We start from the raw sequence: 22743 nt of genomic DNA on the forward strand, positions 1-22743 counted from the left end.
ATAAACTCTCAGTATACACATCAGGGGGTATGTTATCTCCTGTCTACTCCTCCTCCTCTCTCGTCTCCTACACCATTCATATGCCACCCTTCTACCGACAACAGCAGCAGCTTCTTCCACCACCGCCACCGCCACCTCAACCCCTTCCTCCCACATCTACGTCCTCTCCCATCTGCTAAACATTAAAAACGCCCGGATATATCAATATAAAAAGACAAGATTTCCTCATTCATCATTCCATCCCCAGTAGTAGTCCTTTCCATATTTGCTCCCAAAATATCCAACAATGTCAAAAAAGAAGATGAAGCAGCAGAAATAGAAGCCAAGCGATGCATTACAAGACAACAATTCAGATGATCGAAAGAAGAGGAAGAAGAAGTTGGGGTAATTGGAAGCTGTAAGGCGCCGCCCAGCAACTCCACTTTGACCAAAGACCCTGGAAAGAAGATGAGGGAAGAAGACGGGAAACAGAAAGGCGGTCTTGAGAAGTCTTGATGTTGCAAGTATGCTTTGTACAGGCGATGCATGGAAGAACAGATGCCGTGATATACAGAGTTGCGCGCGCCGTTTATATGTGAGAAGGTTGGAAAAGATTCTTTGCCGACGAAGCCGCTGCTGAAAGGGGATCGTTCAATGGACGGACGGACGGGCGCAGTCGAAGCGAGCGACGGGCGGGTTGCGTATCGGCGTGATGGCGGTGCGTTGGAGTAGTGGCCCCTAGTCCCAGGAAACCGGACAGTCGCACGCAGGCCAGATAACATCTTGGGTCCCCAAGTAAGGCGAAGGCGAAGGCATGTGAGATTCGAAATGTCGTAAACGCCCCCGGCTCCATGCAAATGCTAATGTGGCCTTCGAAAAGGTCGAAAAGAGGAAACGATGATCTATAATTAACGTGCTTTTTCGCGAGGGAACTCCAATCTTGAGGGGTATTCGTCGTACTGCCATGGCCACGTAAGGTAGTCGACACAAGGGAAGTGATGACAACAGAGACCGAAAGCCAGCAGTCTCTGGGAAGTTGCAGGTCACTAGGTCTCCACTTCTGCCTTGCAACCATCCATGAAGGAGTTCTTGGGCCAGTCGTACTTGCTGGATTTCCTGGTTCATGTTAGTACTATCATAACAGATGTGATGTATGGACTTACCAGTCAGTGATGTTAGGGTTCGCATAAGGCTCAGGGTGGTTCCTGATGTAGTCGGTAGTAGGGTAGCCCTCGGGATCGCAAGTCATGATCTGGTTGTCCTTTGGCTGGTAGATGCGAATGTAGTCTATCCGCATCTTGGCCGGGAGGTCATGCGCCTCGATGTCCTCAATGTTGATGGCTGCGAAACTGTTCGACATTCCGAAGTTGGCAATGATGGACATTGGCTCTTCCGGGATGACTCGCGTTCCAATGTTACCGTTGGCACGCGTCGCTGGTGCGGACATGGTCCAGGTCTTGTCCTCTCCGACATACCAGGTGATGAAACCTTCGTCGCCGGTCTTGTACTCGAATGAGTATGTCTGATACTGCTTGCCGTTGTACCAGTCATTGTTCAAGTTGGTCAACCCAGAGATAGCTTGCTGGAAGGGACCACCCTTGTAAGCGTTCATCGTGGTAATCGAGGTATCGTAGAGTTCCATGTATTCTGCCAAACATTAGTTGAATCCGATCAAACGGAAGTGAGAGAATTTACCATAGTCAGGCATGTACCATGTGTCGAACGGTGCTGCTTGGAAGGACTGAGACACGACACCAATGGCGTTGGACTCTCCAGGACCGAGGAAATGAACTGAACCTTCCAAAGCATCGATTTCCGGAGCACTGCGGGATTTGCCGGGGCTGGGATGGTCTTGGCCGTCGCAGGTGCAAGCGGGTAGCTTCATACCAGGCAGGTAGCTGAGACCGTCGTATGAACTCTGGTTTGGCGTGATACCAATGTCGCACTTGTCGTGGTAACTGTACGGCCAAAGACCCTCAGTCGAGGCGAGGTAACCGGGGCGAGCCAAGTTGCCCATGGTCCAGAAACCGGGCCAGAAACCACTCGTGTTACCACGACCAGGCAGCGAAATGCTGGCCTCCAAGTGTCCACCCTTGTAGCAGAGCTTGTTCCACGACTGAATCATACCAGAGCGGTAATCGAGGCCGTGGCTCTTCTCTTTGGTGAATTTCAGGACAAGAACGCCGTCTTCGGTGTAGGCTTGATCTGGGTCGTACCACTGGAACATGTCAGCGCTGCAATTTGAAGATGGCTATTTCGAAACTTACCTCCAAATCCATAGTAGCACCGTACCAAATATCAACAGCTTGGAAGAATGGGTCATCTCCGTCGTAGAAGGTGCGACCGGGAGTGTTGAACTCGTCTGAGAAGACCAAGACCTGCTCCTCGCCGTTGTAAGATGTTCGCGTCATGGCCTCCTTGGGCGTATCGGGGTCGATGAGGCCCTTTCGTAGGTTGTTCAGTAGCGGCTCGCTTTGCTTGCCTTCTATGCACAGGGGATTGTCTGTGCATGGACCTCGTTCTGGTGCCGTGAGATCCTCGACGAAGGTGCTGCGATGCGTTAGTGAAGTCGAAGATCGTCGGAATCGCAAATACGTACAGAACAGGGTAACCGATGAAAAGCATGAGAAGACCGAGCGCGAGAATAGCCAAACCACCCAGGTTGACTATACCTCTCCGGGTGAAGACATCGCAGTCTCTCTTATCCTTCTCGTTCGGGTCGGGATTGTGCAGGTAGTCGTCCTTCTCCACGTCTTCTGGGAAGAGCAACAGTCCAGCCGATGGGTGGATGTTGAACTTCTCAGAGACAGTCTGGGTGTTGAGATCTTCTTCGCTGCCAGCCCGCGACGGCGCTCTCGAGTCGTCGAAAGGCGAAGCAAAAGGCCCTCCCGTCATGTCTGAGCTCCAACTTGTCCGCCGCGAGGAAAAGCCAGAGGGCGATTGCATGGGCGATTCGTCTCGGTAGGAGCGCTGCGTCCGGATCTTCTGCGGCGGGAGCAACATCTCGGCGGACTCTGCGATGGACGCATTGCTGTATACATCGGGCGCGCCGGGCGATCGGATGCCTTGACTTGGGGCGGTGCCAGGGCGGATTGGCTGGGTTAACGAGCGCGCCGAGTTGGTTCGTGCCGTGTTGGGGCGCACAGCAGGCATCGAGTTGTCGTCGGTCCTGGGCTCGTGGGAGCCCGAGTTGAGGCGAAGATGGGGCGGCCCGTCTCCCCTCGGCGATTGCGGCATCATGGTGCGAGGGAGCGTATGCGGTGAGTGTTGGCGATAATTCCTGGCTAGCTGCTATTCGGATAGCAGAGCGAAGTGAAGGTGATGAATCGGCGTAGGCGGTATGCAGGTGGAAAACGAGTGTTGCGGTAACCTATGGCACGCGGGTGGGCAAATTCCTAACAGGGGCTATGCTGCAGCTAGTGGTGTCAGGTAAAGCACGCGGGAAGCCGAATATCCTCCACTCGTGATGCGATGCTGCTCGGTATCGCTGCTGGGCGTCGAGGAGCAGGAAGGAGGGCGGCGTGAGGGAAATGGGGGAGGTCGAGGTTCAAGGGGAGGTGAATCGATGGCTCCTGGCCCAAACGGGGGCGCCCAGGATAAGGGACTTGGCAGGGCAGGCGCTGGTCAACGGCAGCATGCGCGAATGACGGATGACGCAGGACGCACTGGGCTGGAAGGTGCAGATTGGAATGGCGATGGTAATGATGCGGGAAATAATGCAACAAAGAGAGGCACTGATATGTTGTGGGATAGTGACAGGAACACAACAAGCGACGGCGCCGTGGTCAGAGAGTGGCAAGCAGCGGTGGGTGGTGGGAGAGGTTAGGGCTTTGTTCCTGAGTCGGGCCCACACGGACTCCAGGGAGGGCGAAGATCTCGAAGCTCGACTAAGGAGCGGCCAATCGTCGCTGCCACGGCGCTTGCATGCGGCGAAGATTCAAAGGCCCGCTTACGCACACCAGCGGGAGAGCCTTGCTAAATTTACCAAGCCCGTTTCAACACTTTTCCACTGCCTCTCCTATGGTGGAGCCTGTCAAAAAGTACCCAAATTGCCATGTCATGCGTGAAGCCCGTCGTGCTGCTGTCTGTCTGTCTGCCTGTCACCCAAACTTTGACGCCTTCAACCAAGCCGTCATTGCCCTCAACACCCCTCACATGCAGCCTCTCCACGGTACACACGATTGTCTCTATAGAAACCGCCTGCATGCTGCATCGCAACCGCTAGCTCTGCATATCCCGCGCCTCAACACCGTATTCCAAGAATCCAAACGCGCATCCGCGTCTTTGCACGCGCAATCGATAGCCTAAGATCATCGTCTCTACCATTACGCGTCGGCCCATATATTATAACCGCAATCCCCCATCCTCGCAAGCGGCTTTGGCTACCGCACTTGTACCAAGGTACCATTTACAAGAACGTGCCTCGTGCTCACGACCGTTGAGAAGCGTACATGTAACTTCACGATCTTATCTCGTGTTGACCAGGTCGCCCACCGTATCGCTGCCGAAGATAGCGTGGCGATCTGACACCATCCTTTTTGATCCTTCCCACGTCCCTCACCTTCTTTTCGGATCCCCGAGACATGCAATGGCCAATGCTCTAACCCATCCGTTTCGTCTCTACCGTTCCCTATCGTCGTCTGCATCTTCATCAACCCGCTCCACGCCGGTCTGTCCAGCTTGCCGTCGTCCTAGGCTTCCCGACACGTATCGGTCGGCTTCCAATCTGGTTGAGACTGCTGGATCCCATTGCCCGGGGCCAAGCGCTCCCTAGGGTACACCCGAAATGAAGCTCGGAGGCGCAGCTGACCGCCCGGTTCTGGAACTTTGCAACGTCCGGCCGAGGCATAGCCGGATTGGGCGAACTAGTGTGTTTGAGCAGCCAATCAAACTATATATCGATACCGTATTGCAAGGCGGCGGTCTTGACGTACACGAGGCTGAACTATCTATATGTCGTGCAAGCTGAAGTCGAGCAACGAGCCTGCTGGACGTCTCTTGCCATACTGGCGGTTCGAAGCCCGCCGCGCGACTCATGCGTGTCGTCTGGGCTTCACCATTGCCGCGTGCATACACGCACAGGCATCATGCGACCATGCATACATGTTTTCTTATCCAAACATGTACGATAATTGAAGGGGAGGTTGGAGAAAACAAGTCCACACTGAAGCCCAAAGCTATGACAACCGTACAGTATGTAGAGATGCACGTAGCGCAGATCTACCAGCAGATTACATCTACTAATCGTCTTTCTGACGTCGCATCAGTAACCCGCACGCTCCACCATCTTGTCAGTGAGACCCGTTGACTGTCAACCATAACCCAGCGAGCGCGACGTGTTTCAAACGGCGTTATTCGCGCCATGGGCACCCGAGCCCCATCATCGCAGGAAGGAACGTGTTCGATGTAGATCGGCATGTGTATAATCCGGCGCAGCGCATCGTGATCATGTTCATGTCTTCATTTCCCGGTGCATTGCTGCTTACGACTCTACGGCAAGAGCCTTGAGACCCACGATCCTGCCTTCCGCCTTGTCCACGCCGACCACGTAGTATTCTGCCCTGGTGCCCGACAGCTCCACCCGGTATACGTTGACGGTCCCGTTACCGGCTGCCTTCACCGCGTCGATGATCTTTTTGTATTGGCTCTCGAAGCCGGTGCCTTTGACCTCTTCTACCGAGTCGCTTCCGATGAGCTTCTTCAGATCGTCTGTGTGTATGTTAGCGCATGTTATACTTCGTGAGGCTTGTCGTCGCTGTGCTCGTAAATGAGGGGAATCCTACCAGCAGACACGCTGTCGCCATCAAACTCTAACGCAACCGGTTCAAACGGCTCATCTGAGTCGCTGACATAGTACTCTTCTACTTGTTCTAGCGCTTTGGGTACGGCCGTGTTCACGCTCTTGGTGCCATAGCTCTTCTTCTGCGACGCGTCCTTGGTCTCCGCAGAGCCAGTGTCCTGATTTGCTTTGTCGAGAAAAGCGGCGTAGTCGGCGTCGGAAGACATGTTACAAAGGGCGGTCAGGCGAACGGTTTTGACGCAACAAGCACGTATGGGCAGGAAAGGACGTGAGACGTAGACGATGGAGTGGAAGGTGCGACGAGTGGGTTGGTGATTTTGGACAGCGACACAGGAGGATGGGTTGTTGTTATGGCGCGTGAGTCGTTTGGGAATGTATGAGATAGACGAGAGCTTCGCGTAGTCAGGATGTACAGTATAGCGAGGAAGATGTTGGAGAAGCCTTTCCATGATTTCGCGATGCAGCGCGCTGCGATGACGCAACAGCAGCTAACTGCGGGCGTTTCCACGAGCAGGTGAGCAACCCCACCATTTGCGCCGACCTTGATCACTGCAAGTTGCAGCGAGTAATGACACCACCTGCGCTACCAATGAACAGTAGTCACTTGAATGATACGATGAAGTCATAGTGCACACCAAAGCAACAGGGTATATAGTGATAATCGCATTTTCATTCTCGTGGGTGATTAAGAAATACATACAACACTCGAAAAGCGCGGGGACTATGTAAGGCGCGCAGGGTATCATCGCCATGCGGAAGTACGTTACCACGTCTCTTCCATGTTTTGCCCTCCAACTAGACATCCCCAACTCCCCAAATCTCATGTAACTAATTGCAAAAACAAGAAAGTAAAGCCCTGTCAGAATTCTAGTGCTGCCCGAAGAGTTCCTCGAAATCATCATCCTAGGACTTTTGCTCGGCTGGCGTGGGAGCATGAGAAGGAACGCCATTTGTGGGCGCGTTGCGAGGGCTGCTGCGCTCAGACTTGGGCGCGGTAGGTTTCGCGTCATCACCCTCATCATCGTAGTTCTCATCCACATCCATCTGTCGGGCAGCCGGCTCGTGGTGCTCAGGTCGCTCGATACGCTCCTGCTTTGGTGTCTCCGACATGCGAGACAGCGGTCGCGCAGCTGCCATGGGTGGGAGCGACGGCGGGTGGTGAGCAGCCTCGGACGGATGGTAGCCATCGTTGAAGCGACGGGGATCGGGACCTTCCTGAGGGCTCTGGCGCGGCACCTGAGGAGACGACATGCGGTGTGGGGGAGTTGGACGGCGGCTGTGAGGCTCTTCCATCTTCTGACGTTTCTCGTCGTTCATGGGAGGCTTTGCATTCGCGTGGTCATTCTCCTCCCACTCGCGGTGTCGCTTCGGTGGAGCAGTTGGTGGTCGGTCGTCGCGCTCGCGGGCTGCTTGCTCAGCAGCCGTCTGGGCAGAAGCTGGTGGAGGAGCTCCGCTAGCAATGCCACCGCTAGCAGAAGGATCGGCATGGTGCTGGTACGGTCCCTGGTATCCGTTGCGCGGAGATCCCGCTCGGTTCTCAACGATTGGGCGCACTTCCGGAGGTGGGCTGGCAGGGCGAACACCGTATGGGGGTACGCCACTCTGGCTAGAGGCCTGGGATGGTGGGCCACCAAGACCTGTAGGTGGGGGCGGGGGTGGAGGAGGAACACTACCAGCGTGAGGACCGTAGTTCGGGTTGGAGATACGGTTAGGCTGAGGTGGCTGCTGTTGCTGATGTAGGGGCAGAGGTGGTTGTGGCTGCGCATGAGCCGCCTGCGGTGTCAGCTGCGGTGGCTGAGGGTGGTAGGGGCTGGGAGCAGCATGGTGTGTCTTCGGCGATGGAGACATGCCACGGCGCATTGGCCCGGGTGGTCCGGGAGGTGGGGGACCAGCTGGCCCTTGAGGACCCGGTCCGTTTGTGGGAGGACGAGGAGGCTCTGCGTATGACCTGGGAGCTTCCTGTCGGGGGCTTACGGGCCTCTGGGGAGCATGCTGTGTAGGCGGTCGGATGCCTTCGCGCTGCTCATATGGGTTCAGCTGCTGTGGTGGAAGGCCAGGGTCGCGGATCTGTGCCAGAGGGCGATCCCATCCGGGCGCTAGGGCTGGAGGAGCAGGACCTTGCGGAGGCTGCTGGGGCTGAGGTGCGCCCCATTGCGGAGCGGTAGGTCCATGTACAGAGGCAGGCTGGTAGGCTTGAGGGTGCACGTCTTGAGGAATAGGAGCATTGCCCTGGTTCGGGGCGCCAGCAGACGTCTGTCCATTCTGCAGAAGCTGCAGGCGAGCCTTGATGTGTACGTTGGACGGGTCGAGGTCGGCCGCGCGCTGGTATGCGTCTAGTGCATCCGCTGTCTGGTTGTTGCAGGACTCGTACTGTGCCATTGTTAGTGAGGAGCCTTCAATCCAGGGACGATCAACTACTTACCAGTGTGCCGAGGTCGTACCAGACTTCTGAGATGTTGGGGTTGAGGCGGATGGCACGGGAGTATGCATCTAGCGCGTCGCGGTACTGGTTGATCTGGTAGTACAGTACACCAATGCTGCACCAGAAGGTCGGGTTCCTGCCGTCACGGTACACAGCTTGCTGATAAGCCTCGTACGCCTTGGGGTACTTCTGCTGTGACATGTAGCAGCGTCCCAGCAGGTACCAACTCTGCGCGTCCGTTTGATCTAGAGCAATGGATTAGATACACGCGCATAATCACACGGGGATACAATGCTCACCGGAAGCAACAGACTTCTCCAGGTACTCAATGGCCTGCTCCTGGCTAGCGTAGTTGGTGCTCTGCTGGTGGTGTAGCCAGCCCAGCTGCTGTAGGACCTTGGCGTGGTTGGCATCACGCTCGAGAACCCGGCGATAGGCGCCCTTGGCTGCTTCGAACTAATCTCCATGTCAGCGGTGAAAGCTTACGAAGCTCGGTGAGACAAACCTCTTTCTGCTGTTCGTACACATGTCCAATCTGGAACCAGATATCCTCCTCGGTAAGCGGGCGAGGAGGATTGGTGACGATGTATTTGAAGCACTGTCAACTGTTAGAAGCTTTCTTGGGATGAGTTTCAAGTATGCTTACGTCTAGACTCTGGTTGAACTTCTGCTGCTGCTTGTAGATTATGCCAAGGCGGAAGTAGATCTCGTTTGCCTTTTCGAACGTAGGCTCCATGCGCATGACCTGCGAGAAGGCCTCTTCGGCGTGCTCAAGCGATCCGTAGCGGTCATATAGTATTCCGATGCCATACCAGAGCTTGGGCTCCTTTGGGTCAGACAGATGGTACAGCGCCTGCTGGTAGGCAGAGTACGCCTGCTGCAAGTCATCCATCATCAAGTAGCAGTGACCTGGTTTTGTTAGTGAGATGATTCGCGAAAGATGCGCGCAAATTTCTTACCAAGGCTGCCCCAAACGTCGCCATTGGCTTGGTCGACTTTGAGAATCGTGCGCAAGTATTCGACAGCTGCTGGAAAGGCATCTTTGGTGCGGAGAATGCACGCGATACCTTGCATAGCTGGCACAGACCACTGGTTGAACTTCAAGGCCTGTTCGTAGCATTGCATGGCGCCTTCCAAGTCTTGCATTTGCTCAGAGAGGGAGCCTGTTGGATGTTAGTCTGTGCCAGTCCTGCGCACACTGGATACTGGCTTACCCATCTGAGTCCATACAGCCTCGGTCAATTGCCCCAAGTACTGCGACGGTGTCTTGGGCTGGGTCGCGTGCGGCGGGTGTCCATTCACCTGCGCGTGCGCGGGATGATGCTGCCCTACATGATGCGGGGGCATGCCCGTAGTGGGCGAGGGTTGCTGGTGTTGTGCCATGAAGGCTGCTTGCGACCGATCTGGCTACAATGCGACGTCTGCGCTACTGAAGCTGCGACAGTGACGGAATAGTCTGATGGAGGGGAAGACCAGACTGGAGCAACTGAATGATCGCCGGGCTGTCTGTTTGGATGAGTCAGGAGATGCTGCTTGATGGTGGTGATGGAGGATGGCTACGTACAGGCGGGCGTGGGAGCGCGTCTCGCAAGCGTACTGACGGGTGCGAGTCGAGGCGTGGAGGTTGGCGCGGAGAACGACAGCAGCGCGCAGAGGAACACGGACGGTGTGGACCCCGACTTGGAGGGCAGAGCTGTCAGAGAGCAACAATCAATGTGGTGGTCTTCGCCACGACGTGTGTTGAGAAGGAAGGACTGGTGTAGGATGCAGCCTCGCGGAAGAGAAAACAGATGAGGAAGCCGCAGACCAACAGATGGAAGGGGCGCTCCAACGTCCCTTCCATCAGACGTGGGTAAGGGGACCAGATGTTGCAGGGATGCATGGTTTAGCGTGCACGGCTAGCCCAAGACCCACTTTGTGCCAGCCAGTGGGCCGTAAATTACGTGCCTAGCATCGACGCGCTGACTATCCGCCGCGACCCATGCAACCACCGCCGGCGCCTTACTGTACTACTACATCACATTGGTGCCAGGTGACAGACGAGCCAGACTGCTTAATCACGCTGCGCCAGGCGATTTAATTCTGGCAGATCGAATGGTTTGTTTCAGATCGTTCCGTCGGATCTGGTACGGTTCGTCCCAGGTTCACCCAACAGCGGAGCCGATGGATTGACACGCTACCGCCATTACGCTATATGCGCCGCATCTAGAGGACACATCAATCTGGGTTCGCCGATTTTCTACTGCCATGATGATACACTGCCAGCGCAGAACGCCACACCCTCTGCCTGAACGAGTTAATGAGACATGGTCGCAGGGGCCGTTGGACGTTGCGAACACATGTGGATCGTGGTTCGAGCATGTTCCAGCCTCAACTTTCTCGCTGCAAAATAAACTCTCTCCAAGGCACCCAACACAGCGCGACACCCACGCTGATGGATGGTGCATTTCTTTTCCCGAGACTGCCTGTTCGCGCAGCGGGGCTTTCTGGGAGGCGTCGCCAGATTACCATGCCAGCCACCCAGACCCCCATCGTCGCCCTACGGCGTCTCCAGCTCGCGCGCCCACTAGGTAAAACGGCATGGTTGTCATTTCGGAACCGCCAGGAATGGGCTGATATAGGGCCTGCAAAAGGGGCACCAAGGCCTACGACGGTGCTGACACAGGTGGTGCGCACCCACACGCAGTACCGTCCAAAGGCCGGGGGCGGGCGATCAGCCAGCCTCCACATGAGAACAGAGAAGCCTCCGTCGTCTGCTTAGCGGCTCTCGGCATGCATCGCAATGTGACGCAGTTGTCCTCCGCTCCCGCGTCCTCGGCAAAAAGGCTCGTGTCACCCAATCCACCCCCTGCCGCAGCCTGAATCTGACAAGAGTCGATCACTTGTTGGCGCATGAGCATGCAACCGGGATTGCGTCGCCTCGGTGCAGGACCAAGCCGCTGGCATCTGCCGCCCTTCACTCGAGCCATGATTGCGTCCAACTTTCTTGGCGTGCTGCAGCCCACCGCACCCGTAGCACATCTGTCGATACCGTTTCCGTCGCTGGTGTCCACGGAGCAGCGTGACCGAGAAAAGGACATCGGGCCGCCGCTAGCAAAAGCCCCTCTCTTAGCATCTGGGCTCAAGAACCGCACCCACGTGAAACTCCAGCTTGTGGATCCAGGGCTGGCCTGCGCGCGTCATCAAAGCCGTGCCGGTAAGCGAGGCTGTTTTTAAAGGGACTGCGGTCTTACCAATGCGGAAGGTCCATCTAGCTCCCTCACCAAACAATTAACATTTCGCTGCCACTTTGAGCTACTGTCAGTTCTCGATTTTCCAAATCTTGTTTGCAGTACATTCTGTCTGAACGCGGCAGACTTGCGCGGTAACGGCGAGGCGCATGCGAAACGCACCAGCAAAACGTTCTTCGCGTCCGTGTCTGTCATGGCGAGGCTCAGATCTGCATCGTGCCCGTCCGCTCACATCGTGACCCGAGAAGCCGAGAGTTTGTCGATCTTTGATAGATACATATCTGCTCTCCATCCTGTCATCAGCGGCACGACCTTTAGAGAGTACGATTGTCTTCTTGAAACGTTTTGTGGGACGGCGAAGGATTGAGCCTCGTCTTGGCACTCCAGCTGGCGGCTGCGGCCCGGGGATTTTGCTTCGTTCATCATCTAACTGCCTGACGAGCGGCACCCGGTATTTGTTTCTGTCGACTCCACCCCAGTCAAGGGAATACCGGACGCCTCTGACTGCAGCAGGAAGCAAAACAACATTGCTTGCTTTATTAGACAACCTGCACGCCTACATTAATGTTGGATCTTCAACTTGCGTACTTGTAGTTGTGCAAGCTCAGAAGGACCTGTTCGGTTTCGTCTTTGCCTGAGGAAACTCTATTATCCTGCGTCGCTAGCCCCTGCTGAACTGCGTCGCAAGCAAACATGTCCTGCCATAAGCCGCCAACACGAAGACCATGACCATCTATCAATAAACCGCCTCCCCGCATTGGCGAGCAAGGCAGGCCATGTATTTAGCCAATACACCTCGTCCATACCAGTGGTAATCCACGCCCACCCCTACCTACTACTATCGCGCATCCGAACGTTTCACGGCGCCTTGATGCTTCCACCCACCTGCATGCTGCGCGCCGTTCAGCGCTGTGACATGACTGGCAAACCGTTCCTCCCTGGAGAGTACAACATCTGGAACATGGCTCTATCCGTGAAATGCTGCGATCTTCACCTCTACACTGCTTTCCGGGTGAGCCTGCATATAGCTAATGCAGGCGATCGGCGACACAGATGAGTGGTTGGTGAGAGCCGTTAGCTGACAGGTTGTGCAACCTCGCTGTTCTGTCCGACAACACCCTTAGTCGCCTGGCTAGCGGAGGGAAGGTCAAGCATTTTCCGATACCCACTTTATCCCCCCACTTGATCCCTCGATTGTCGAAGCAACAGGAGGCTGCACGCCCAGAGAAGGGCTCAAAGAAAACGGGAAAGCGCATGATGCGTTGTGTTACCTCTGCATCCCCTCAGGCCCGCAATGTTCCCCGCTCGCATCTCAGGGAGTCTCCACCACAGAAAATTGCCACGCTTTCCAACCCGTAGCTCGCAAGTTTGGTTGCGAAAAAACTTTGGTTCGTGTACGCCATGAGCTTGTCATGTTCCATGAAGATGTTCGCCTCAGGGTTGTGTGGGACCGGGCGGCCTCTCGGTGCAACCCTGAAAGGTGGGACCACATCCATTCTCCTTCCGGGATGACATTCCCGAGGTCGAAACGGGCTGCATGAGCAATCATGCGGGCTGCAGGCCGTCTTTATCAAGAAAAGCAAAAACGCACGCAAGGGTGTGGTGGCTGATGCGGCGCTGCTCGCTACGGCTATCGTCACTTTGGTGCCGAACCGATCCCGCAGGCAGAGTATAGACTGTCTGGATGCGAAGCTCCACGCCTCGCGTCACTCTCACGCTGCATTCTATCTTGCTATCACATGGATATGTCGCACGATTTACCGGATGAGACTCCGAACTTCAACAGTGCATCGGCATGACTGTCCATGGTTCCGTTCGTATTCTGACGAGTCAAGCTTCATGGGTGCCTCCTTGTCGGATCAGATTTCCTTTTCCCTCTCAATCTGATAGACCCAACTCAGCAACCACTAGCCAGGAACACATGTGTCGCATGGTAAGTTCATGGACATATCTCCGAGATGCTAAGCCACGTGGTAAATTGTGCGCGATCATGCTTCTGTCTCGCGTCTTCAACAAGTCGCAACATCATCAAGCGTAATACGCACGAAGAGGCGCCTCTAGCTCTCTCCTATATCGAGCAGTATCTTCTCGTTCTACAAACTGAGTAACCGAATACAGACGCCTTCCGTCTCTTGCCTGTATGGTTGGGCTGAAAGCCCGATATGTCACCGGAGCACAGATTACGCGTCCTGGCCTTCTTTGCACTCAACGCCATCATTACAACGGATTACTAGAACCTCGTCACTTGTAGTCTGTAGATCTTCCTTATTCAGAAAGTCTCACTAAAGACTATGGTATAAGTCTACATTATCTCATATGTGACTTGCTAGAATATCATGCTACGCATGTAGGAACGCAACCGGAATCATGACATTATCTGGTGTCTCATGCTTTGTCATCTCATCAAGCGTCAGGGGGGTGAGGATCACTGAACACATTTAGAACCGGCAATGGCTTGGAATAGAGCTGTTCCTCCCGTTTCTCATCTGTTCGCGGCTTTGGTCTGCCTGGCAGTCATTGTGCTTGTTCTGCAACCACATCGGTCTTGGAGATATCGACAACGTCGCTTAATCCGGTGCCACACGATTAGCAGGTGTTACGAGGGCCTGGGTAAAAGAAACTGATGGTAAATGCTACGGGATAGTCCAATCGTTACACCACGTGTTGAAGTTTCACATATACAATGCTATAGAATGTTTATGATCGGTTGGTCGATATCGCGCTTCTGGTACGGTTTCATCGTGACTATCTCAACAATGAGTGCGAGATCATGTGCTCGGCGGGAACGCTGCTGCCTTGAGGATAGTTGAAAGTATTAACCGTAGCGTTCGGGGATACCGACGATTCCACGTCTCCGGTTGTCTACGATGGTTTCAAGTCACTATTTCGGTATGCTGAGAAGACCCCGTTATCTGGATGAACGTTACCACTTCCAACACGGACGATGTCTCTCCGAGCTATAAACGGAAGGATCGTGGGCGATCAGGAACCATATGCAGTGGTATCAGACGGTAGGTAATGCGAGCGTAGAGGATAGATGCATGGCCTTCGAATCATGCGTAGAAGCGTACCAACCTCCCCATTTCAAACCCCTCGCAGCTTTGCAGCATAGACACCAGGTCGCATATCGCGGGTACCTACTATACCACAGGAAAACCGATCAGATCCCCATATCATACTGGAGAAATTGTGCCGAACCGCAACAAGCCGCCGGTTACTTCCGCATGCTTCCCGTTGTCTGACATGACCAGCCTTAGCGAACAGCCCCGATAACACGCGGCGACTCCAACGACGCCAAAGTCAATTGGAGTAGACTCCAATTTTAGCAACAAGAACGGCCAATGCTTGAAAGGCTTTGCCTCGCTTGGCTGCCTTGGAAAGCACATGGCTATGACGGCAGAAGTTGATCCGTTACCCAAGGCTAAACTGAGTAGCATGCATGGATACGTACTTCAAGCATTGATTTGCGCGTAAGGCGGATTTGGAGATGGAGACATTGAGCTCTTGCTATCGCAATGATCTATCATATCATGGACTAGAAATACGTTACTATCGATAGTTACACCCTTCTACCCCAAACACCGACGTAAAAGACACAAGACCTCCCGGGTATATTTGTATTCCGTCAACTCCGCAGCGCCTCAAGAACCCTCAAGCTCACCCAGCGAATCCCCCAGACAAACGGCAAATCTGACACCTTGGTCGGACCGAGACCCGGGCCGTATCGTGCATGCACCGCCAGAGCTAAGCCGCACGTGTCGCTGCTCTCTCAGCCTCGCAATGGCAGTTCCGGTTGGGAAGGTGGGCGTTCACACGCGGCCTTATTTTCGGCATGTGCCTGTCATCATGACCGCCCACGCCGACCCGCGACACAGAACCTTGGAAAGCCAGAGTGAAGCGGTCGACGGTATACGGTCGTCTCCGCCTATGAAGGCTAAACGAGCAAAGAAGAGGCAGATTATCGGCCCTTCTCCACCCCGTAATCCTGTTCTTTTCCCTTTTCCTTTTCCCTTATCCCATCTCCACATTGCTGCTATTTGATTCTGCCGCGGCTCTTTCGTCAAAGAACCCCCACATATTGTCCCCGCTTTTTCTTTCCTTGACAACGTTGAGCGATCTCGAGGATGGCTTACTTGCTGACTTTCTTCCACATGCAGCCTGTACACATGCCTTGACTTCGGTTCATGACTTTGTGCTCTCGTTGTGTTTCCGGGCAGGGGTGGCCGAGGCGTAGCTTTTCGGCCTCTTCGCATATGCGTAGTATGGGGCCGTTGTTGGGTTGGGGTTGGGGTATCCAGTGGTTGCACACATGTATGGTGTAGACGATGTAGCACATGGTCGAGAGGCGTTGGATGGGGTCGTATCGAGCGTAGACAAGTCGTGGAATGGGCGTATTGGAAAGCGGAACGAGACGAGTCGATGTGATGTATTCGTCCCTGAGGTTGATCGCGCTAGGGCCCTAGGCTAGGTAGATGCAAAGCTCGGGATTTTATTGTGATACGCTTTGGATCTGCGATGAGCTCTTCTTGTATACTCTTCTGCTCTAATCGTGAACAATCTCGACACCACCTCTTAACAATCTTGCCGCAACATCCCAACTGACGGGGTTCGTCGGATCCAGTATTGCCAGTTGCCTCCACCTACGGCCTTTGTAGCCTCACCAAGAGCAACTCTGAGCCTGGATAATGCTACCCGATTTCGATGATGCAATCCTCAAGGCTGAACTAGCGTAACGGCTTCGACGAAGGCACTTGGCAAGGAAGAGGGAGAAGAAGAAAATGCGCGGGTGGTAGGAGAGACGCAGCACTCAGGGACAGGTGCGGCGACGAGAAGGGAGGAGAGGAGAGAAGAAAAAGAAGAGGAGGAACAAGTGGCTAAAGCCACCCCTTGACATGAATCCGACGTGGACACCATCTTTTTGACATGCCGTTTGAATCGAGACGAGGAAAAAAGCAAAGGCGCTGGAACGCAGCTCGACGTTGCACAGGCCGCTCCCTAACCCCCATTTTGCATTTCCCACCCTTACCGCGCGGCGTTACATATCCCTTCTCTTACACAGCGGTTTTACGAGAAAGGCTTTGCTTCGATGACGGCATACGTCGAAGAAGGGAGGGCCACAGTGCATGTCCGTGCGGCTGAAGGACGCGGGCGTGACCGATGTCCCGGTGTATTGGTTCGCGCGTGTTTGTGGATGCCTAAAACTACACCAACTATGCGGTTCACTGTTGCTTTTTCTTGTTCGCCATTACCGATATGCCATCTTCTGAATGCTTTGTTGCTTGCTGGACTGGTGTGCGATGGGTAATTGCGAGTGGGATGGTGCGTGGGAGATAACGAGGCGACCGACGGGCTGTCACGATGTGGTTCGCGCTAGCCGCTTGAAGCGAAGACGGCAAATCAACATAGCTGTTGGTACTACCTTCCTTCCTCTCTTTTGCCGTCCCCACGAGTCGATGCTGCTCTCTTTACGCCCACACCGCTGGATTGCGGCCCGTAACGCACTACAGTTTGGCGCCTGTTGTGATGATCCAATGTCCAAACCGTGTTGCGGATTCAAGGAGCGCCCCATCACACGGCTGAACCTAGATGGCGGGTCGCAGATGCGCCTTCGAGAAGGTGCGGCACGGAGAAGGATGGTCGAAAGTTTGATTGAGCAGATTGTATTACTCCACCTGGACGCCTCAACCTTTACAAATTCGTTGTAGAGCTATACTGATGCTACGTTATAGCTGTCGTGCACAATGTGGCTTGAGGTGAGGTGAGGTGTCAAACCTAACCACGCTCACATCCCTTGGACAATGCGCATCCTTACCGGTACTCAAACTTCCTCGGTGACCGCCCCCCTCCGCGATTACCGCGATAGCAGTGCGGCGTAACCAAGGTCACTCTGTCCACGTGTGAGGAAAAGACTTGTTGACAGCTACTCACACCAGAGTGGCTCGCATCTGCATGCCGGTGTGTCTGAAATTGACTGCATCGAACGATCCTAATCAGTGACGAGTCAGCGAATACACCGACGTTGGACCTAAACTTCGGGCGCGAAGGACTTACATGCTCACACCCAATGCATGCCTTCCTCTTTCGCTTTCTTGTACGTCTATCACACCGTTATGTGCTACCATGTCCCCGGAAAGCGAGCAATATGCTCTACCCTAAACTCTATCAGCAATACCAAAACACACGTTCAAATGGCCACGGCGACCAATTTATTTCCCAAGAAGAAAGCGATGTCTGCACCGGGAATTGCCCTCCCTCAACGGCATCTCCCACAAAACCCACAGCCCTCCATTGGCTCGCTCAAAGCCGACTGGTAGTGCATGATGCGCCCAAACGCATCATCACACGTTTCTCATCGGTAAGGGGACGAAAGCACGTCGCCAATCGAGGTGACGCGCCCGATACTGTACGTATGCTATCGTGCATATGGTGGGGTTGTCCTTGAAAAGGTGGACCCGACAGTCTGGGTGCGCTGCAAGCAAGGGCTTCTCGAAAAGGGCAATGCTTCCTGCGATAGACGCATAGCTCCGGTCATCCGAGGAGAGGATAATGGAGGTCTATATGTAACACGATGATCATGCGACGCTGCTAGTTGATCCGTTGTCTGCTGAGAGCTCCCTCGCACAGCATTCATGTTGGCTTCCGGAGGGACTTCAACTGCATCGGTGCCAGATGGAGCAGACTGCAGTTAGTCTGAGAAACCGTAAGTAGTAGAGGGGCAGATGCGAGTGCTACTTGGCTCTGCTTCTCTACGTATTGCTAACACATATGATATCTACACGATTACCCATGTCCCTTTCTCATACTACCGCTAGCAGTATCTTGTTAAGTCCATCACCACCTCCACAACACCAACAACTCGACTCACAGCAGGGGCTGTTGGATGACTAGTTTTCCATACCCTCTTCCAAATCCACCGACTTTGACAACCTGCTGCAACGCGTCTTCAGCAGTGCCTTGGAAAACTTCTACATTCGGGAGCTCGAAGCGGTCGCCGTAGTTCTCCACGGCCCATTGCAATGCTTTCCAGGCATGCCAATGGTCTTCCGGTCTGGCAGGAGTCTCGATTATATGCGGAACACCAGGTGGCTGGATGCGCCAGCTGTCTTTCGTGTACGCAACTGGCATGCAGAACCCGCCATCGAATTTGGTCACAGAAGCTAAAATAGCCGAAGGATTGTTCACGCTTCGCACGACCAGATCTGCTGAAGACGAAGTACCGACCGCGTCCAGGGCATGAGAGATCGGGCCCTCGCCAAGAGCCTCCACCGCATCGGCAATGTCAGACACAACAGTCGACGAAGCGTAATCGAAAACAAGCGTTGCACCGATCCTCTTCAGTAGCTCATGCCGGGCTGGCGAAGCAGTCACCAAGATGTTCTTGCACCCACTGGCACGCAGGAACTGGACGGCGCTGAAGCCGACGCTAGAAGAAGCACCCCAAACCAGGACTGGTTGTGTGCAGACTACTGGAGTCGTGGGCAAAGGGAACTGGAACAGATTGAATACCGCGTCTGCAGCCGTCATTGTCACCACTGTCAGCGCTGCGGCGTGGCTCTCCGGAAGATTAGACGGCACTTCGAATACCATGTCTTCTGGGCACGCGAGACGGCGTTGGTGTACGCCGTACTTCAGAGGTCGGCCAATGCCCGAGGGTGTATAGCCAGCCACGGTGGTTCCCTTCTTGAAGCGCGATCCGGTAGGTGTCGATACAACAGTGCCGCAGAAGTCGTAACCACTGACTGTCGAACGGATGCCAAGCTGTGAGTGTTTGGCGTCTGCCGGGTTGACACCTGAGTATTTCACTTCCACCACTATCTCGTTGGCCGCAGTCTCTTCGTGTTTGATATCGTTTCGAATCTGGATTTGTCCGTCTTCGTCGACGTACAGCGCCTTGCTGGATGTTGTAGTCATGGTTTGTGTTGATGGGTTGGTGACTTCTATTTCGCGGGTTGGAGCAGCGACGGTAAGGTTGGAATTGAGATGAACGGACTGATACAGTGAAATAAACATGGAAAGTTCTCGTCTTGTAATCACGGTTATAGTCACTGCGGTCGGTACCCGCGCATGCCGCGCATTACTGCGCGCCACGGCACATACGTAGGCAATGCAGGTACTGACCCAGGAGGTTGCCGGGAGCTAGCAATTGTATCTCTCCGACCCTGTTAGTCTCGACGCGTTTAACATCAGACATGGTTGGGGAGTATGTGCCAAGTCTTTCGGCCGAGCATGCCCAGTGTTGTTGTACGATGATCGAACAACGGAGCCGGACAAACATGCACACCGATAGTACATAATCATCCTCCTCTTAGTCCTCCACCATCTATGTCCCTAACCTCAAGCCTACCACACCTTAACGTCGGGTGTTCCCAACGGTAGATGTGGTAATGCAAACCGGAATGTGGAGTTGATAAGTATGCTTCGAAAAGCGGGCATAAATAGTGCCGTTGCGCAGGATGTTCCACTGTTGGTATACGATTGAATCAATTCCTTCTCAAAAACTTCTATCGTCTCTTAATCACTTGACAACGTCTCTTCGCTACTATGACTTCATTCAAAATCGGCTCAGTCGACGTCAAATTTCTTGACGCTGTGAAGCAGAACATCCCTCCACTGAACCAAAGGACAACCGAATTTCCACCGGGTCACAGAAAGCAACCAACATTCCGCCCGTTTACAACAACGACCATCTTCGACCAAGACCAAGCCCTTACGCTTAGAGATGGAACGGTGATCTACGCCGACGTATTCCGTCCCAAAACCGACGAGAAGGTTCCTGCAATCGTCATGTGGGGGCCATATGGCAAGACTGGAACGGGAATGCTAAACATCCATGGCATGCCACTCCGAGCCGGTATACCAGAGACCCAACTATCAGGCTACGAAGGCTTCGAAGGGTAAGCCGGGAACCAAGATAGCATGAAAGCAGAAGGCGAAATCCCCCACTAACCACAACTCCAGTCTCGACCCTGCAGAATGGGTACCGCGTGGCTACGCCATCGTCATGGTAGACCCAAGAGGCGTGAACAACTCCGGGGGCAACATCCACTTCTGGGGCAGCACCGAAGGCCGCGACGGCCACGACGCCATCGAAGAGCTCGCCAAGCTACCCTGGTGCTCTAGAAAACTAGCCCTCTCAGGCAACTCCTGGCTCGCAATATCCCAGTGGTTTATCGCGGCTGAGCAGCCACCACATTTGACATGTATTGCGCCTTTGGAGGGCTTGTCAGATCCTCTGCGCGAGCAGTCGCTACGTGGAGGGATTCCAAATACGGGGTTCAATGAATGGGTTGCTACTATGTTGGCAGGGAAGAACGTGGTGGAGGATTATGCTGCAATGGCCCATATGAAACCTGTGCCTAAGGGATATCTCGAGGATAAGCGTGTGGATATGGCGAGGATCAAGGTGCCTGCTTATATCGGGGCCAGCTATTCATCGACTCTCCATACCATCGGCGCCCTACGAGCTTTCGAGGAGATGCAGCATCCGGATAAATGGTGCGTATTACCCCCATCTTGCTCTCTAGTCCACACGTTTTGCAATTATTGATAACTCCGCATCTAGGCTCGTACTCCACGCAACTCAAGAATGGTACGACCTCTACAGTCCAAACCGCACCGCAGACCTCGCCCGATTCTTCGACTTCCACCTCAAAGGCCTCCCCAACAACTGGCCCAAAACCGCACCCGTCCGTATGGCCTTTCTCAACTTCACCAAACCAGCTTTGTTGGACCAAGAGTATCCAGATCTACCATGGCACCTCCCCACCACCACAGTCCAGAAACTGCATCTCCATCCCGCCGGCACCCTCACCCCAACCGCACCACTCTCAAAAACCACAATCGAGTACCAAGCCGACTCCCCCTCCGAACTAACCTTCACATACATCTTCCCGAGCAAAACCGTACTAACCGGTCCCTCCACACTCGTCCTCTCCATCGCAGCACAGGACCACAACGACCTAGACATCCACGCCCACATCTTCAAAGCCTCCACATCGGGCACCATACTTTCTCACTTAAACATACCCATTCCGGCCGACACGCCCTCTGAAGTCGCAGAAAAAATGACGCAGAATAGGGTCTGGCGGTACCTCGGTCCCAGCGGCATGTTGCGCGCGTCTAAACGCCATGTCTCAGACGCGCTGCGGGGCAAGACGTGGGATACGCTGTCGATGGAGCGCGAGGACAAAGTTGCGCCGGGGGAAGTGATTAGGTTGCGTGTCCAGCTTTGGCCGACGGGTATGGTGTTTGAGGCTGGGGAGATGATGGTGCTGAAGATTAGCGGGCGGGAAATGGGGTTGAGGGATCTGCCTGGCGCGATGGAGATGGCGAATGAGAATGTAGGGAAGCATGTGATACATATTGGTGGAGAGATGGAGGGGTATCTTGAGTTCTTCACGCTTTGATGGGAGGATGCTGTTGAATACGGAGTGGATACTATGAAGAGGGTCGTCTCTAGGGGTGACAGGCACCAGAAGAGTACATGCAGGTGACAGATATGGAAATCGAAGAAGCGATGTTGATTGTTGTTGAACGAATTGGCATGTGTGAGTGGCTGATGAAAGAAAGAATCAACATGGTCGAGCGGATGGCAGATTCTTGTGGTAAGAAACTGCGTATGCTCGAGCGCCGAATTATGACATTTTGTGTCTTTGGAAGGAAGTTGCTGCCGCAGACAATTGAGGAGGCATGATTGCGCATAGAGGGAATAGAGAAGCAATGATTTTGAACGGCAGGAGTGGCATGTAAGAAGTACAGGAACAACAGTAACGTGCGCAGGCACTAGTACCTTCCTTTTACAGGTGGACTACAAGGGATCTGCTGGATCCCAAAAGATCCCTTGCAGTCCACCTGTAAAAGGGAAGTGTACCTCCCTCATAATCTCATGATTTACTCGGAATAGCCGCTTCCATCCCACCTTCGCAAGACCAAGTAACAAGATTCCATCGCACAGCTCCACAAGATGCTTAACCTCCGATCCAACCCAAGTCATCTCCAAAACCAAAACCTGCCAGTAGAACCCCGCCAAGTCACCGTATGATGTTTGGGATTGTACGATACTTGAAGGTTTGTATGGTCCAATCCCAAATATCATACAGTGTATTGGCCAGTCAACTTTATCCAAGTGGAAAGGAAGCTTTGTACAAGCCAAATATCGTATCCTTCGGTACATCGACATGAAAGCTTGTAGAGGAGCGCGAGACATTATGGACGTCGGGTGATGGGTTATTACGGGCGGAGGAGGACGCTATTGTCGTGTTCGATTGTGGACAGATGTTCGTCAGCACAAACATCTGTCCACAATCGAACAC

At 54.1% G+C, this 22743-nt stretch overlaps 6 protein-coding genes across 6 annotated transcripts; 1 reads left to right on the forward strand and 5 right to left on the reverse strand.

The window, feature by feature from the left end:
- Positions 1-1025: 1025 nt before the first annotated feature.
- On the reverse strand, positions 1026-3219 carry J4E87_010160 (uncharacterized protein; the record flags this gene model as incomplete). The annotated part of the gene is made up of 5 exons (XM_049381734.1): positions 1026-1095; positions 1143-1626; positions 1675-2197; positions 2247-2529; positions 2579-3219. 5 exons carry the CDS (start codon positions 3217-3219, stop codon positions 1026-1028), a joined length of 2001 nt encoding a protein of 666 aa, XP_049228593.1.
- A 2242-nt stretch (positions 3220-5461) lies between these two features.
- On the reverse strand, positions 5462-5985 carry J4E87_010161 (uncharacterized protein; the record flags this gene model as incomplete). Its single annotated transcript, XM_049381735.1, has 2 exons — positions 5462-5688; positions 5763-5985. 2 exons carry the CDS (start codon positions 5983-5985, stop codon positions 5462-5464), a joined length of 450 nt encoding a protein of 149 aa, XP_049228594.1.
- Positions 5986-6682: 697 nt separating this feature from the next.
- On the reverse strand, positions 6683-9584 carry J4E87_010162 (uncharacterized protein; the record flags this gene model as incomplete). The annotated part of the gene is made up of 7 exons (XM_049381736.1): positions 6683-8149; positions 8202-8446; positions 8501-8657; positions 8707-8799; positions 8848-9110; positions 9161-9364; positions 9416-9584. The coding sequence occupies 7 exons, from the start codon at positions 9582-9584 to the stop codon at positions 6683-6685; spliced, it is 2598 nt and encodes an 865-aa protein (XP_049228595.1).
- A 5976-nt stretch (positions 9585-15560) lies between these two features.
- Positions 15561-15767, reverse strand: J4E87_010163 (uncharacterized protein; the record flags this gene model as incomplete). Its single annotated transcript, XM_049381737.1, has 1 exon — positions 15561-15767. One exon carries the CDS (start codon positions 15765-15767, stop codon positions 15561-15563), a length of 207 nt encoding a protein of 68 aa, XP_049228596.1.
- Positions 15768-18292: 2525 nt separating this feature from the next.
- On the reverse strand, positions 18293-19342 carry J4E87_010164 (uncharacterized protein; the record flags this gene model as incomplete). The annotated part of the gene is made up of 1 exon (XM_049381738.1): positions 18293-19342. The coding sequence occupies one exon, from the start codon at positions 19340-19342 to the stop codon at positions 18293-18295; it is 1050 nt and encodes a 349-aa protein (XP_049228597.1).
- Positions 19343-19972: 630 nt separating this feature from the next.
- Positions 19973-21837, forward strand: J4E87_010165 (uncharacterized protein; the record flags this gene model as incomplete). Its single annotated transcript, XM_049381739.1, has 3 exons — positions 19973-20325; positions 20390-20926; positions 20994-21837. The coding sequence occupies 3 exons, from the start codon at positions 19973-19975 to the stop codon at positions 21835-21837; spliced, it is 1734 nt and encodes a 577-aa protein (XP_049228598.1).
- Between the last annotated feature and the right edge of the window lie 906 nt (positions 21838-22743).

This window comes from Alternaria ethzedia (genome assembly GCF_023757985.1).
Source record: "Alternaria ethzedia strain BMP 0044 chromosome Unknown scaffold_43, whole genome shotgun sequence".
Classification (NCBI taxonomy): domain Eukaryota; kingdom Fungi; phylum Ascomycota; class Dothideomycetes; order Pleosporales; family Pleosporaceae; genus Alternaria; species Alternaria ethzedia.